This window comes from Musca autumnalis, unplaced genomic scaffold (genome assembly GCF_047663935.1).
Source record: "Musca autumnalis isolate F117 unplaced genomic scaffold, ASM4766393v1 scaffold_2, whole genome shotgun sequence".
Classification (NCBI taxonomy): Eukaryota; Metazoa; Arthropoda; class Insecta; order Diptera; family Muscidae; genus Musca; species Musca autumnalis.
In genome coordinates, this window is record NW_027411755.1 from 10,483,196 (window position 1) to 10,499,660 (window position 16,465).

The following is a 16,465-nucleotide window of genomic DNA, read 5'->3' on the forward strand; positions in this document are numbered from 1 at the left end:
ATTTAAAAAAATATTTGTATCAATAATCGTGGATTTAAAAAAAAAATATTTGTATCAATAATCGTGGATTTAAAAAAATATTTGTATCAATAATCGTGGATTTAACAAAAATATTTGTATCAATAATCGTGGATTTAACAAAAATATTTTTTCAATGTTCGTGGATTTAAAAAAAAAAATATTTTTTTAATAATCGTGGATTTAAAAAAAAAATATTTTTTTAATAATCGTGGATTTAAAAAAATATATTTTTTCAATAATCGTGGATTTAAAAAAATATTTTTTTAATAATCGTGGATTTAAAAAAATATATTTTTTCAATAATCGTGGATTTAAAAAAAAAAATATTTTTTCAATAATCGTGGATTTAAAAAAAATATTTTTTCAATAATCGTGGATTTTTTAAAAATATTTTTTCAATAATCGTGGATTTAAAAAAAATATTTTTTCAATAATCGTGGATTTTTTAAAAATATTTTTTCAATAATCGTGGATTTAAAAAAAATATTTTTCAATAATCGTGGATTTTTTAAAAATATTTTTTCAATAATCGTGGATTTTTTAAAAATATTTTTTTTCAAAAATCGTGAATTTTTTTTTAAAATATTTGTTTCAAAAATCGTGGATTTTTTAAAAATATTTTTTCAATAATCGTAGATTTAAAAAAAATATTTTTTCAATAATCGTAGATTTTTTTAAAAATATTTTTTCAATAATCGTGGATTTAAAAAAAAAATATTTTTTTAATAATCGTGGATTTAAAAAAATATATTTTTTCAATAATCGTGGATTTAAAAAAATATTTTTTTAATAATCGTGGATTTAAAAAAATATATTTTTTCAATAATCGTGGATTTAAAAAAAAAAATATTTTTTCAATAATCGTGGATTTAAAAAAAATATTTTTTCAATAATCGTGGATTTTTTAAAAATATTTTTTCAATAATCGTGGATTTTTTAAAAATATTTTTTCAATAATCGTGGATTTTTTAAAAATATTTTTTCAATAATCGTGGATTTTTTAAAAATATTTTTTCAATAATCGTGGATTTTTTAAAAATATTTTTTTTCAAAAATCGTGAATTTTTTTTAAAAATATTTGTTTCAAAAATCGTGGATTTTTTAAAAATATTTTTTCAATAATCGTGGAATTTTTATAAATATTTTTTCAATAATCGTGGATTTTTGAAAAATATTTTTTCAATAAGCGTGGTTTTTTGAAAAATATTTTCTCAATAAGCGTGGTTTTTTGAAAAATATTTTCTCAATAATCGTGGATTTTTGAAAAATATTTTCTCAATAATCGTGGATTTTTAAAAATATTTTGATAATGATCGGGGATTTTTTTAAACATATTTGTTTAATGATTGTGGATTTTTTAACAATATTTTGATAATTATATTTTTTCTATAATTGTGGGTTTTTTTATAAATTATTTTTTCAATAATGATGGATATTTTTTCAATAACCGTGGATTTTTTTTCAATAATCGTGGATTTGTTAAATATTTTTTCAATAATCGTGGATTTGTTAAATATTTTTTCAATAATCGTGATTTGCTTGAAAAACATTTTTTCAATAATGATGAATTTTTAAAAAAATATTTTTAAACAATTCTTTTCTCAATAATCGTTGATTTTTTAAAAAATGTTGTTTTAATAATCGTGGATTTTTTTAAAAATATTTTTTCAATAATCGTGGATTTTTTGAAAATATTTTTTCAATAATCGTGGATATTTTAAAAAAATATTTTTTGCAATAATTGTGGATTTTTAAAAAAAAATTTCTACAACTGTGGATTTTTAATTTTTTTTTTTTTTTTTTGAAAATAAAAGTTGATTTGAACAAATATTTTCTATAATTGTTGACTTAATTTATTAGTGGAGAAAATTTGGCATTGTTCACCAGTAGGTTTGTATTGTTTTGCAAACACTTTCGTTAGGTTTGTGTGAGGTTGCCAAGGAAAGACTTCTCATTGGAGTTTTTTCTTTGGTCACGCTGGCGATTGATGTTTGGGTATAAAAAGTTTTTTTTTAAGAAGTTATTGAAAAATAACTTCAGTGGAAAATATCCACAAACAAGAAACAAAGGAACTGATGAGATTCTGTGGTGAGAATTGAAACTATAGTCGTCTCTACCCTACCCCTTGGCGAACAATTTCAAATTTTCTCCACTAATAAATTCGTTGTTTTAAAATATTAAAACAACAACAGTGGGATTAAGCCGGACTATTTTGAAAAAACAAAATTGCAAAAGCTATCCCAATAAAAAACGCCACCAATGATCTAAAAATATTTGTTCAATAAAAATTGATTTAAAAAAATAATTTTCAATAATAGTTGATTAAAAAAAAATATTTTTCAATAATAGTTGATTTAAAAAAATATATGTTTTAATAATAGTTGATTTAAAAAAATATTTTTCAATAATAGTTGATTTAAATATTTAAATAAATTAGTTGTTTTAAATATTAAAACGACAACAATGGGATTAAGCCAGACTATTTTGAAAAATCAAAATTGTAACAGCTATTCCAATAAAAAACCAATGTTTTAGTTGATTTAAAAAAAATATTTCTCAATAATAGTTGATTTAAAAAATATTTAACAAAAATAGTTGAATTAAAAAATATATTTTTCGACAATAGTTGATTTAAAAATATATTTTTCAATAATAGTTTATTTAAAAAAAATATTTTTCAATTGTCGATGATAACTTTGCTGTTGTTTGTGTTGTATGTAATAAATTTTCTGCGTAGAAAAGTTGTCGACAGTTTTTCGTATAGAAATATGGCGATAACCACTTTTCAATATAAAAAGTAGTCGATAAAAATTTTTCTTTATTAAAACTAGCAGATAACAACTTGTGCATATAGAAACATTTTCGATAACGGCTGTTCTCTAAAGAAATGTTGTCGATAACAACTTGTCATTATAGAAAAGTTCTCAAATATAATTGCCATCAATTTGCCGATTGTAACATCCATGGTATATTACCCTCCTTTTAGATGTCATCATTCATATTTCCCTGTCATAAATCTGCTTAATTAAATTTCCCCCAAAACGACAACTTTTTTTCATGACTCTCTTTGCTATTCTTTCTCCACTTTCAGATATGCCGCCTATTATTGGAAAGTGTCACGTGAGGGTCGTCGCTGTTACATGGACTACTATTATACGGAACATAGCAAACAAATGTATGGGGTGCCTCTGGGTGGCATAGGTGGTGGTACCATTGGACGTGGTTATGCCGGGGAATTTTGTCGCTTTCAAATGCGTCCTGGCATGTATGAATACAACACCGTGCAGGCCAATCAATTTATTGTAACCATAAAGGATTCGAAGGGGGAGACGATTTATCAGAGTCTACTATCAAAAAGCAATTCCAGGTAAGTTTCAAAAATCTCTGAGTACAAGTTTGTTTATGTTAGGATTTTATGTTGTTGTTGCTTTATGCACTTGTTGCTACGTGCGAGCTTGTGTGTGTGCTGCTGCATGTATTTATGCGGAATTATTGCTTGCTTGTTTTGTAAAAAAATAAATGCCGTTGAGTGCTTTGTAATGTCAAATGTCCTTCCTTTCGTCGCATTGCAAATGCCATTCATTTTGTCCTGTTTATGTTTTGTTATTCATTGTATATTTTTAGGTCATGTTCCGACCACTCACTCACTCACTACCTTGCCGCACGCCATTTATGCTTCCATTCTTTTCTGTAATTTGATTTGAATGTAAATTTGCCATTGTTAGAAACAAGCCGTATATTCATATCCTTAGAGATATTCATTTCACTTGAAAAGCTGTTTCCAGTTGTGGCGGCAGTCTCATTTCTCCCCTTTGTTTTGTTGTTCTTTTGTAAATATTCTGTTTTTCCGTTTTCATTCTTTTTCCCACATTTCCTTTGAGTTTTTGTTGAGTTCATAATTTATGATTTGGAATTTGTTTTGCGTATCAGAATGTAAATGTTCTCCCCACCCAGATCACAACAAAATATGATGTAATCTAAACGAGAATGAGGTCGAGGAATGAGTTAACAAATTTCATCACATAATTTGAAACTTGGTACAGTTATAAGGGGTTTGCTTTTAGTTTTGTTAATACCTTTGAACAAAATAGTTCATTTCTAGCCAAAAGGTCATCTGTAAAGGTCAATTTAGAGAATAAAGTAGAAGAGGTTTTTAAATACACATACAATTATCAATCAGACATCATCACGTTTCTCAATGTCCATCCTTTTCTGGGTGTGATAAATAATATGCAGGTACTGCGAAGCTACTAATTAGCTATCCCAACTTTGCATGTCTAATATGATTACAAAAAACCAAAGCGGAAATGTCAACAGGAATGAATATGTAACATACATCACGCTTATCGTTGATTCCTCCCTAACGAAGTCATCATCATTCTAACAAAGAGAAGAGACTACTAAATAGCTAAGCAAACTATACTCTCCTCCATGGCGTTAATTAAAAACAAATAAATTTCTTAACCCCCTTTCCCCATAAGCTACCTACTGATTCACAGGTCAAATAATCTCTTTCGCCACCTACTAACAAACTCATGGCTAAATGGTTGGTGTCTAGACTAAAGCAAGCAAGCTATGCTCTCCTCCATGGTGTTAATAAAAACAAATAAATGTCTCTACCCCGTTTCCCCCATAACTTACCTAACCTACTGATTCAGTCGTCAAATAACCTCTTTCACCACCTACAAATAAATTGATGGCTAAATGGTTGGTGTTTAGACTAAAGAATGCTAACTATGCTCTCCCCCATGGTGTCAATAAAAAACAAAATATTCTTAAACCCGTTTCCCCATAAACTACCTACTGACTCAATCCCGGCAGCGGGTTCTCTCTACCGGATTGACACGGGACCACACAACATCAGCGTTCCGGCCAGCGGCTGCCACCTCAGTGTACATGTGTTTGTATTTGTTTCGTTTTTCTGTGCTGGGAGCGGCATATCCCGGAATGTCTGCTCCGGATTCTTTTGGTCCGTGCCGGGAGGGAGGAAAACCTACGACCAATATATTTGTGCTCGGTTTGTCACATCCGCATCTTCACCCATATCCAATCTTCGGTGAGATTCAATAGATGTCAGGAGTGGGTGCATGCGAGAGACTATGTTGCTGCACAGCCCCCAGTGAGTCGTCGTCAGATTACGAAACTCCTTCGTCGTCGGATTACGAAACTCCCCCGCAGTCCCGCCAACAGCAGCCGCACGCGCAGCATTTAACACCAGCCGTTGTTGTTCCAATCCCAGAAAATGCATCCTTTTTGCAATTTAATTGCAATGGGCTCCGAGGTAAGATCGATGAAATAGTGGACTTTATGAATCGGAAGAAGATCAAGGTCGCGGCGGTGCAGGAAACCATGCTGAACGACCACAGCTTAGTACGTTGTGATGGTTACAACGTAATAAGGAAGGATCGCATCAGATGTGGAAGTGGGGGATTAGCTTTCCTCTTGCACCAGTCTGTTCAATACAGACCTATCTCGCTTGAGCCTGCCTCTAATGACCCGTACATGGAATGTATGGGGGTAGCAGTCAGGTGTGGAACTGGCGAGATAGAGTTGCTGAACGTATACATCCCGCCGAGAAATAGCTGTATCTCAGATTACGTGCCTAACATTAGCCCGCTCTGGCAAGTTCATAATCGTCTGGTCCTGGGGGACTTTAATGCGCATCATGAGATGTGGCATTCGGCCCTCGGAAACGACCAGAGAGGTACAGCGCTGGCTGAGCAGATTGATAGCTCTACGTTTTACTCGGTCAATGAGGACGCCCCTACCAGAATTAGAGGAGCGTGTCACAGTTCGCCAGACATAACCATCGTATCACCTGGTCTGACAAATGACGTCACCTGGCAACCCGTCATTTCCCTTGGATCAGACCATCTCCCCATAATTGTTTCCATCAGCAGACCACCCGATTTCATCACCTCTGAACGCCGCACATTCGTCAATCATGGGAAAGCTGATTGGCCGAGTTTCAGAGAGTTCACCAATCACCGCTTCAGAGAATTGCCCAATCCTTCTGATGTTCGGGTAGCGGAAAGGATGTTTCGAGACATAATCAATGCTGCAGTCGCTCGCCATATACCTGCTGGTCGAATACCCGACCAAAGACCAAATTTCCCAGCAGAGGCGACGGGATTAGCAAATGAGCGTGATGAGCTTCGTCGAACCAACCCCGACGACCCCAGAGTCAGGGAGCTGACACTGGAAGTTAACAGGCTGGTCGGCGAACATAAGCGGAACTAGTGGTTAAATCATCTGAAGAGTTGCAACATTGGAGCCGGTATAAGTAAATTGTGGACAACGGTTAAGTCACTCTCGAACCCCGGAAGGAGGGATGACAGGACATCAGTCACGGCGACGTTACGTTGACTGACCCGAAGAGGTGTGCAAGTTACTTCAATCGACTGTTTGTCGAGCACCCCGAGAGTGACAGGGCGAAGAGAAGAGTATTACGTCGCATTAGATCTCTTCCTGCCGAGGATGAACCACCACAGTTTACAATGGATGATGTTGCGAATGCCATCAGGAACGTTAAATCATCCAAAGCGTTGGACACTGACGGAATTTCCATGGTAATGTTGAAACAGCTGGCTGAGCCGGGAGTGGAGTATCTCACTAAAGTTCTCAACCTGTCGCTAGCCACTCTTATTGTTCCCGAAGTCTGGAAAATGGGCAGGGTGGTCCCTCTACTGAAGCCAGGCAAGGATGCCAGCAATGGTGAATCGTACAGGCCGATTTCGCTTTTGTCACCTGTTGCGAAAACCCTTGAGGCCTTAGTCCTCCCCAACATTAGAAATAGCTATCAAGTTGCCGATCATCAGCATGGATTCCGTAAGCAGCACAGCACGACAACAGCGCTGCAAGCCATCTCCACACATATTTGCCGAGGACTCAACCAGGAGCGGCGGTGTGATAGAACAGTGATGGTGGCGCTTGACTTATCAAAAGCATTTGATACTGTCAAGCACTCCACGCTGTTCGAGGACATCGAGCAGACAACCCTCCGGCCAAGTCTGAAACGTTGGATAATCAACTATATGTGTGGTCGCCAGTCGTATGTGGAATTCAGGAACAAGAAATCCAAGCCCCGTAGAGTGAAACAGGGAGTTCCCCAAGGAGGGGTGATATCTCCGGAACTGTTTAACCTCTACCTTTCCTTATTCCGCCCCCTCCAAACAGCATTGAGATCGTAACGTATGCAAATGATTGTACGATCCTGGTGTCAGGTACCTACCCTGATGACATATGTGAGAGACTGAACTCCTATTTAACGGATCTTACCACCTTTTTCCACGCCCCCTCCAAACAGCATTGAGATCGTAACGTATGCGGATGATTGTACGATCCTGGCGTCAGGTACCTATCCTGGTGACATCTGTGAGAGACTGAACTCCTATTTAACCGATCTTACCACCTTTTTCCACGCGAGGAATATGCAGATATCCGCCACTAAATCGACCGTCACTCTGTTCACCACATGGACGGCGAAGTATAGAAGAGAGTTGAATATCAGGGTCGATGGTAGCAGAATTCCGACCACAAACTGCCCCAAAATTTTAGGGGTCACATTCGATACCACATTCACGTCATCCGCGCATGCCACAGCTATCTGCGATAAATTGAAATGTAGGAACAAGGTCCTCAAGGCCCTAGCCGGCAGCACTTGGGGTGCAGATAATGAAACCTTGTTGACCACGTATAAAGCGATTGGTCGGTCTGTGGTAAGCTATGCGGCGCCAGTTTGGTCCCCGAATTTATGCGACACGCACTGGGATACGACTCAAATTTGTCAGAACGCCGCCCTGAGAACAGCAACAGGGTGCCTCCTCAAATCTACAGTGGATCATCTACATGAGGAGGCAAACATTCTTCCAGTACGACAACATAATGAGATGCTATCGTTGCAGTACTTGCTCGGGTGTTACCGTGAGAGCCATCCCAATCACCATCTGCTGGCCACCGATACACCCAGGGATATCAAGAAGGATATTCATGCTCTCGAGAGGACGGTCCAACAATATGGGAGAGAACCTCTAGATCAACAGGCATATCAGGCAGGTTTGAACAGCATTCACACGAACACAGTTGCTAAGACAACAAGCAATTATTGTGTGAATGCAGTCATCGGAGCACATCCCCCATCTATCGCAGCTGAAGAGCGTCAGCTGCCACGACAAACCAGAGTAGTTTTGGCTCAATTACGCTCGGGATATTGCAGTCGCCTAAATTCCTATTGGGATCGCACCTATTCAACTGCCCCGCCAAGCCTACTCATCTGACTCCAGTGGATCTGTGGTTACATCCCATCGAAGTAGCCAACTTCCTGGAACTGGAGATAGACCCAGCGCCAGATTGGAGAACAGGAGAACGAACATACAAACATAATAATAAAACACTGTTACAACAACAACAACAACAAATAAATTGATGGCTACATAGTTGGTGTCTAGACTAAAGCAAAGGAACTATGATCTCTTCCATGATGTTAATAAAAAACATATAAATGTCTCAACCCCATTTCTCCATAAGATGCCTGTTAATATAACCGTCAAATAACCTCTTTCACCACATACTAATAAATTTATGGCTAGATGGTTGATGTCTAGGCTAAATCAAGAAAACTATGATCTCTTCCATGATGTTAATTCAAATCAAATAAATGTCTTAACCCCATTTCCCCATAAGCTACCTGTTGATACAGCCGTCAAATAACCTCTTTCACCACATACTAATAAATTTATGGCTAAATGGTTGGTGTCTAGACTAAGACAAGCACACTATGCTCTCCTTGTATAAATTTCTTAACCCCGTTTCCCCATAAACTACCTACTGACTCAACCGTCAAATAACCTCTTTCACCACCTACTAATAAACTGATTGCTAAATGGTTGCTGTCTAGACTAAATCACGACTAACGTTAAGGCCACAAGGCCAATTGGAAGGGTTGTTTAACACTTCGCTTGAAAGCATTGCCTTCAAAATTGCAATTTTTCATACGGAAATCAAGCCTTACCCTCTCTTTCATTGGCTTTGCGGCCCAAGATTTCAAATCCTTTTTTTAATTGAAATATTTTCTTTGAATTTTTCTTTCTTTCTTTTTCACCACCAAACTACAACAACAATACACTATTATGCACACAATTTGTTGTAATTTCATGAATTTTCCACCAATTCTATGGTTTTGCAACAAAAATTGGCCCCGCACAACTTAACTATCACAAAAACAAAATAAAAAAAAAAAACACCTCGGATACAATGGCCTACATCTTGAATTCACCTGATTTTTGGGTTTGTTTGAATTGCCACATTTCAATGTTATGCTTTTTTCCACAATTTTTTCCCAATAACCACCACAGTTCGAAGAATAATTTCAAAACTCCCTGTAATTGCAGCAACAATCGCCCCAAACAGCCCCTCAACAGTTGGCAATCAAATTTAGATGAATCCAAATGCCAATACACAGGTTTGTATCCCCGCTCCTGGACAGAATATGATCTCTCTGAGTATGGTGTTCGTTTGGTGTGCCGTCAAGTATCTCCAGTCATACCTCACGATTACAAAGAATCCAGTTTACCATGTGCCGTATTCGTTTGGTCGGTGGAGAATGTTGGCGAGGAGGAACGTACGGTGGCCATTGCTTTTACTTTTAAAAATGGTACCGGCAACAAGAAACAAGATGCTGAAGGCAATGCCACCTCCACCCTCTTCTCGGAAGGCAATGCCAAGGGGGTAACAATTAATCAGGTAATTGCTGAAATGCCCTGCTCCTACAATTTGGCTTGTCGAGTTCTACCAGAAATCAATATAACAAGATGTCTGAAATTCGATCCCAACGGCAGTGGAGAACAATTGTGGCAGCAGCTAAAAGAACAAGGCCAGTTAAATGATTCCGCTGCCGATGAATCACTAAAATGTAAGTATTCCTTTTGAGATTCTTTCAATATCACTTCTCAAAATCCCGCTTTTATATCGTTCGATAGCCAACGATTTGGGTGTGGCCATTTGTGCCAGGGTTTCGTTGAAACCCAAATCTCAACATGATTTGGAATTTGCTTTGGCCTGGGACATGCCAACCATACATTTTCCCAAAAAGCTTAAGGCCCACACCCGTTATTATACCAAATATTTTAGCGCCAATGGTGAAAGTGGTCCAAAAATTTGTGAATATGCTTTGAAACATTATGCCAATTGGGAAAAGCTTATCGATAATTGGCAAAAGCCCATCTTAAATGATGAGTAAGCTTCCAAAAAAAAACTCCCAAGTTATACAGCCTAATTAATGGTGTTATTGATTTTCTAGAGGTCTTCCGGACTGGTATAAGAGTGCCATATTCAATCAGCTGTATTATATATCGGATGGTGGTACCCTGTGGCTGTTGTGTGATTCATCATTGGGCCAGGAGTTGGAGTACAATGATCCAAGGTAAGTCGAATTTTGGAAAAATTGCTATTAATAGAAATAGAAAAGTTGTCGATAATAACGTTACATTATAGAAAAACTAACGATAGCAACTTTATATTATAGAAAAACTACCGACAACAATTTTTTGTTTTAGAAAAATAATCGATAATAATTTTTCTTTATATTAAAGTTGTCGATAACAATTTTTTGTTGGAAAATTTGTCGATAACAAGTTTTTATTATAGAAAATTTATTATAGAATCGATAACAATTGTTCGTTATGGAAAGGTTGTCGATAACAACTTTGTGTTATAGAAAAGTTGCCGATAAAAAATTTTTATTATAAAAAAACCGATAACAAATTTTCGTTATAAACAATTAACCGATAACAAATTTTCATTACATAAAAGTTATCGATAACAACTATTCATTATTGCCCCGTTCCAGAACCTGCAAGAAGCTGCTATTTTTTACTACAAAAACATTTTTTCCTTTATGTTATCGAAAAAAATAGTAAAAATTAGTAGATTCTTGCAGTACTGGAACAGACCATATATAAAAAATTTTTTTATTGAAATTTAAAATTTAACTGTTTTAGGTTATAGAAAAGTTGTCAATAAGAACATTTCGTAATAGAAAAGTTGTCGATAACACTTTTTCGTTATTGAAAAATTGTCGATAACACCTTTTCGTTATTGAAAAATTATCGATAACTTTTTTCGTTATCGAAAAGTTAACGAAAACAAATTTTTGTTATAGAAAAAATGGTAATTACCTTTCTTAATTAAAAAGGTATCGGTAACTTTTTGTTTTGGAAAAGTTGTCGATAACAACTTTTCGTTATAGTAAAGTTACAGATAGCAAATTTTCGTTACAGAAAAGTTGCTGATATCAACTTTTCGTTACAGAAAAGAAGTCGATAATACATTTTTGTTACATAATAACCTATCGTTACAGAAAAGATGTCGCTAAGAACGTTTCGTTATGGAAAGTTGGCTATAGCAACGTTAAGTTTTCGAAAAATTTCGATAACTTTTTCTTACAGAAAAAAAAATTACCTATAACAACTTTATTCATTTAAAAATTGTCGATAACTTTTCGTTATAGACAATTTTCCGATAAAGACTTTTGTATGTATTGTATCTTGTAATTTGTCGATAACAACTTTTTGCTATAGAAAAGTTGTCAATAACAAATTTTTGTTATAGAAAAGTAATCGGTAACAGCATATCGTTATAGAAAAGTTGTTGATAACAAATTTTCGTTATAGAAAAGTTGTGGATAATTTTCGTTATAGAAAATTTGTCGATAACAAATTTTCGTTATAGAAAATTTGTCCATAACAAATTTCCTTGTAGAAAATTTGTCGATAACAAATTTTCGTTATAGAAAATTTTTCGATAACAAATTTTCGTTGTAGAAAATTTGTCGATAACAAATTTTCGTTATAGAAAATTTGTCGATAACAACTTGTCTTTATAGAAAATTTGTCGATAACAAATTTTCGTAATAGAAAATTTGTCGATAACAATTTTTCGTTATAGAAGATTTGTCGATAAAAAATTTTCGTTATAGAAAATTTGTCGATAACAAATTTTCGTTGTAGAAATTTTGTCGATAACAAATTTTCGTTATAGAAAATTTGTCGATAACAAATTTTCGTTATAGAAAATTTGTCGATAACAAATTGTCTTTATAGAAAATTTGTCGATAACAAGTTTTCGTTATAGAAAATTTGTCGATAACAAATATTCGTTATATAACATTTGTCGATAACAAATATTCGATATAGAAAATTTGTCGATAACCAATTTTAGTTATAGAAAATTTGTCGATAACCAATTTTCGTTATAGAAAATTTGTCGATAACAAATTTTCGTTAAAGAAAATACGTCGATAACAAATTTTCGTTATAAAAAATTTGTCGATAACAAACTTTTGTTACAGAAAATTTGTCGATAACAAATTTCCTTGTAGAAAATTTATCAATAACAAACTTTTGTTATAGAAAATTTGTCGATAACAAATTTTCGTTATAGAAAATTTGTCGATAACAAGTTTTCGTTATAGAAAATTTGTCCATAACAAATTTCCTTGTAGAAAATTTGTCGATAACAAATTTCCGTTATAGAAAATTTGTCGATAACAAATTTTCGTCATAGAAAATTTGTCGATAACAAATTTTCGTCATAGAAAATTTGTCGATAACAAATTTTCGTTATAGAAAATTTGTCGATAACAAATGTGCGTTATAGAAAATTTGTCGATAACGAATTTTCGTTATAGAGAAGTTTTCAATAACAAATATTCGTTATAGAACATTTGTCGATAACAAACTTTCGTTATAGAAAATTTGTCAATAACAAATTTTCGTTATAGAAAATTTGTCGATAACAAATTTTCGTTATAGAAAATTTTTCGATAATAAATTTTCGTAATAGAAAATTTTTTGTTACCATTTTTTCGTTTATAAAATTTGTCGATAACAATTTGTCGATAACAAATATTCGTTATAGAACATTTGTCGATAACAAACTTTCGTTATAGAAAATTTGTCAATAACACATTTTCGTTATAGAAAAGATGTGGATAATATGGATTTCTACTTTCAGAATCGCCTATGGTCGCTTTGGCTATCTGGAAGGTCATGAATATCGCATGTACAACACATATGATGTCCATTTTTATGCTTCTCCAGCCATAGCCCATCTGTGGCCTAATCTACAGGTAAGTTTAAATAACTTTTTTCCCTAGCCTCAAAAAAAACCCCTTTCTTTTTCCACGTTTCTCCCTCCCTTAGGTCAGTTTGCAATACGACTTCAAAGACGCGATTGCCGCCAACCTAACGGATACCCGCAAAATGTTATACGATGGCAAAATAATGCCAAGGAAGGTGAAAAATTGTGTCCCACACGATTTGGGTGATCCCGATGAGGAACCTTTCACCCTAATCAATTGCTATAATATTCATGATGTCAATGATTGGAAAGATTTAAATACCAAGTTCGTGCTACAAGTCTATCGAGATTATTATGTTCTCAATGAGTTGGCACAGGCCCAGGCAGATAACGCGAGTAAATTTAGTTCCATTGAATTTATCGATAAGGATAGCTTGTATGAAATGTATTCACAGGATAATAAACGTAAGAATTCGGTGGAGGAAAAGAAGGGTGAGTTTGACATTTATACATGATTCTTGCTTTGGAAGATTGACATTTTCCCATTTTTAAGAAAATCGCAAATCTGCTTCAATGTACATCAATGAAACTAATGGCAGGGTATATCTCATGGATGCCATGACCTACTTGAAGGCCATGTATCCCTCCTGCAAGGCCATTATGGAAAGGACAATTGAATATGATCGTGATAATGATGGTTTAATTGAAAATACAAAAATGCCCGATCAAACCTATGATTCGTGGGTTATGGAGGGACCAAGGTAAGCAGGTTATTTTTACGCGCTTTTCACATTTTATTGAAAGGATATTGCGTTTGTTTTAGTGCTTATTGTTCCGGTCTGTGGTTGGCTGCCTTGCAAAGTATGTCAGTAATGGCCACCATTTTGGATCAGCCCAATGATTGTATACGTTATCAGGATATATTGGAAAAGGGCAAACGTTCTTTGGAGGAGAAGCTTTGGAATGGCAGCTATTATAGGTTTGATACTTGCAACACCCACAAGGACACCATCATGGCCGATCAATTATGTGGTCATTGGTATTTGAAGACATGTGGTTTTGATTATGAGGTAAATCAAACAACATAAAACTTGGGAAGTAAACAAGAGATGACCAGTTTCTTACTTTCAGATTTATCCCAAAGAAAATGTGCGTTCAGCGCTAAAGGAAATCTATAAAAACAATGTTATGGGTTTCCATAATGGAAATATTGGGGCGGCTAATGGTTTCATTGCAAATTCAGATCCTGAAAAACCTGGCCACGTGGATACAAGTAGTATACAAGCTGAAGAGGTGTGGCCTGGAGTAACATTTGCCTTGGCAGCCACAATGATCCAAGAAGGCATGTTTGAAGAAGGTTTCAAAACGGCTGGTGGTCTTTATGAGACCATCTCCGAAAAATGTGGCATGAATTTTGAAACCCCCGAAGCGTTTTATGGTGAGAAGCGTTATCGTTCAATTGGCTATATGCGGCCCTTGAGTATTTGGTCTATGCAAGTGGCCTGGGAAAGACGCAAGGCTTTGAGGGATTAAGTTGGAATGCTAATGGATGTGACGAGTGATAGAAAATGTTTTTGATATAGGCAACTTTAAGGTGCATGCACACACATACACACCCATTAACACAAAACAGCAGAGTACAATTTTGTTTAAGATTTTAATTACAGATCATATTTTTTCTATTCTCCAAAGAAAGAGAAGGGAAAGTTGAAACCAAAGATGTAATAAAAAGAGAGCTTATATATTTTTTGGCAATTGTGAAAGACATGGCACAAGTTTAGCTTTTAAGAGAAAATGTAATTAGGGTAAGTAATTTGCAGGGTTCGGCAAATTTTCCACAAGAGTGCTTTAAAATTAGTCCTTATTGTTGTATTGAGTTTAGATTTAAGTTAATTTATTTGTACTAAATAGAAAAGTAACACAAATTATGGTCCATCTAATAATCAGCATTATGCATTTACATATATCATAAAACTATATACAAACAAGTTAGGTTATGTGTTGGGATGTGTAAAACAAGACGAACAAATGGTGCTTTGTTAATCGAAAAATGGACCCAGAATAAGAAAATTGACAGAAAATATAGTCCTCTATGAACCAAGAAACTTCTCTCATAAATTTTCACCAATCTTCTTGTCATACATACCTATAACCTAACCTCGAAAAAAATAATTCTCTTTCCTCTATAGACTGAATTCATTCATACATAAACATTTATTCAGAAATATATTGATTTATTTTCTGTTGTTGTTATTTTAGGTTGTAATTTTATAAATTATTTTTTAAGAGCTTCGAAAAAGATGCCCATATATTGTTTGAGAAATGTTAAGCGCAAATAGATGTTAAAAAAGTGTGTACTTATTTTATTGGTGTTATTCTTCAAATCAAAAATAAAAACACAAACCGAGATATATACACAAACTATATATAAACCATATTTATTAAAAATAAAAACATTATATAAACAATATATTTATGAGATAAAAAAGTATAATCTAAACAACAGTGGTTTTATTTATTGTATTTTTTTTAATTTAAATGTCATGGTCTGATAGTCATTGGAAAAAATTATACTTAAAAAATCCACGCTTCATGGTCTGATAGTCATTGGAAAAAATTCTACTTAAAAAATCCACGCTTCATGGTAGAGCTATCAATCTGCTCAGCCAGCACTATACCACTCTGGTAGTTTAAGAGAACCGAATGCCACAACACATGGTGAATGCCAAAACCAGATGATTGTGACTTCCAAAAGCGGGCTATTATCTGGTACGGCTACGAATCACTCACTGGGAGCTGTATGTAGCAACATGTCCCTGTCGTAGCCCTGTCAGTGTTCAGTCAAAAATATTCTTTAAAAATCCACGTTTATTGGTCTGATGGTCCTCGAAAAATATTCTTTAAAAATCCACGTTTATTGGTCTGATGGTCCTCGAAAAATATTCTTTAAAAATCCACGTTTATTGGTCTGATGGTCCTCGAAAAATATTCTTTAAAAATCCACGTTTATTGGTCTGATGGTCCTCGAAAAATATTCTTTAAAAATCCACGTTTATTGGTCTGATGGTCCTCGAAAAATATTCTTTAAAAATCCACGTTTATTGGTCTGATGGTCCTCGAAAAATATTCTTTAAAAATCCACGTTTATTGGTCTGATGGTCCTCGAAAAATATTCTTTAAAAATCCACGTTTATTGGTCTGATGGTCCTCGAAAAATATTCTTTAAAAATCCACGTTTATTGGTCTGATGGTCCTCGAAAAATATTCTTTAAAAATCCACGTTTATTGGTCTGATGGTCCTCGAAAAATATTCTTTAAAAATCCACGTTTATTGGTCTGATGGTCCTCGAAAAATATTCTTTAAAAA

The 16,465-nt window shown here is 34.5% G+C and overlaps 2 protein-coding genes across 10 annotated transcripts in view; one reads left to right on the plus strand and one right to left on the minus strand.

Annotated features, from left to right (window-relative positions):
* LOC141393617 (non-lysosomal glucosylceramidase) overlaps positions 1 to 15,598 on the plus strand; it is a 596,987-nt gene extending 581,389 nt beyond the window's left edge. For 4 of the 7 annotated variants that reach the window (XM_073966887.1, XM_073966886.1, XM_073966884.1 and 1 more), the window contains 9 exons: positions 3,113 to 3,388; positions 9,375 to 9,931; positions 9,999 to 10,254; positions 10,319 to 10,441; positions 13,033 to 13,147; positions 13,221 to 13,590; positions 13,652 to 13,859; positions 13,922 to 14,168; positions 14,230 to 15,598. In XM_073966887.1, coding sequence (XP_073822988.1) covers positions 3,162 to 3,388; positions 9,375 to 9,931; positions 9,999 to 10,254; positions 10,319 to 10,441; positions 13,033 to 13,147; positions 13,221 to 13,590; positions 13,652 to 13,859; positions 13,922 to 14,168; positions 14,230 to 14,631 — 2,505 coding nt within the window. In that variant the 5' untranslated portion in view covers positions 3,113 to 3,161 and the 3' untranslated portion in view covers positions 14,632 to 15,598. The remainder of the gene's footprint in view (positions 1 to 3,112; positions 3,389 to 9,374; positions 9,932 to 9,998; positions 10,255 to 10,318; positions 10,442 to 13,032; positions 13,148 to 13,220; positions 13,591 to 13,651; positions 13,860 to 13,921; positions 14,169 to 14,229) is intronic. The other 3 variants (XM_073966889.1, XM_073966891.1, XM_073966885.1) reach the window with 1 other exon arrangement.
* Positions 1 to 16,465, minus strand: part of wb (wing blister) — a 404,943-nt gene that overhangs the window by 381,612 nt on the left and 6,866 nt on the right. The gene's annotated exons all lie outside the window — the stretch shown is intronic.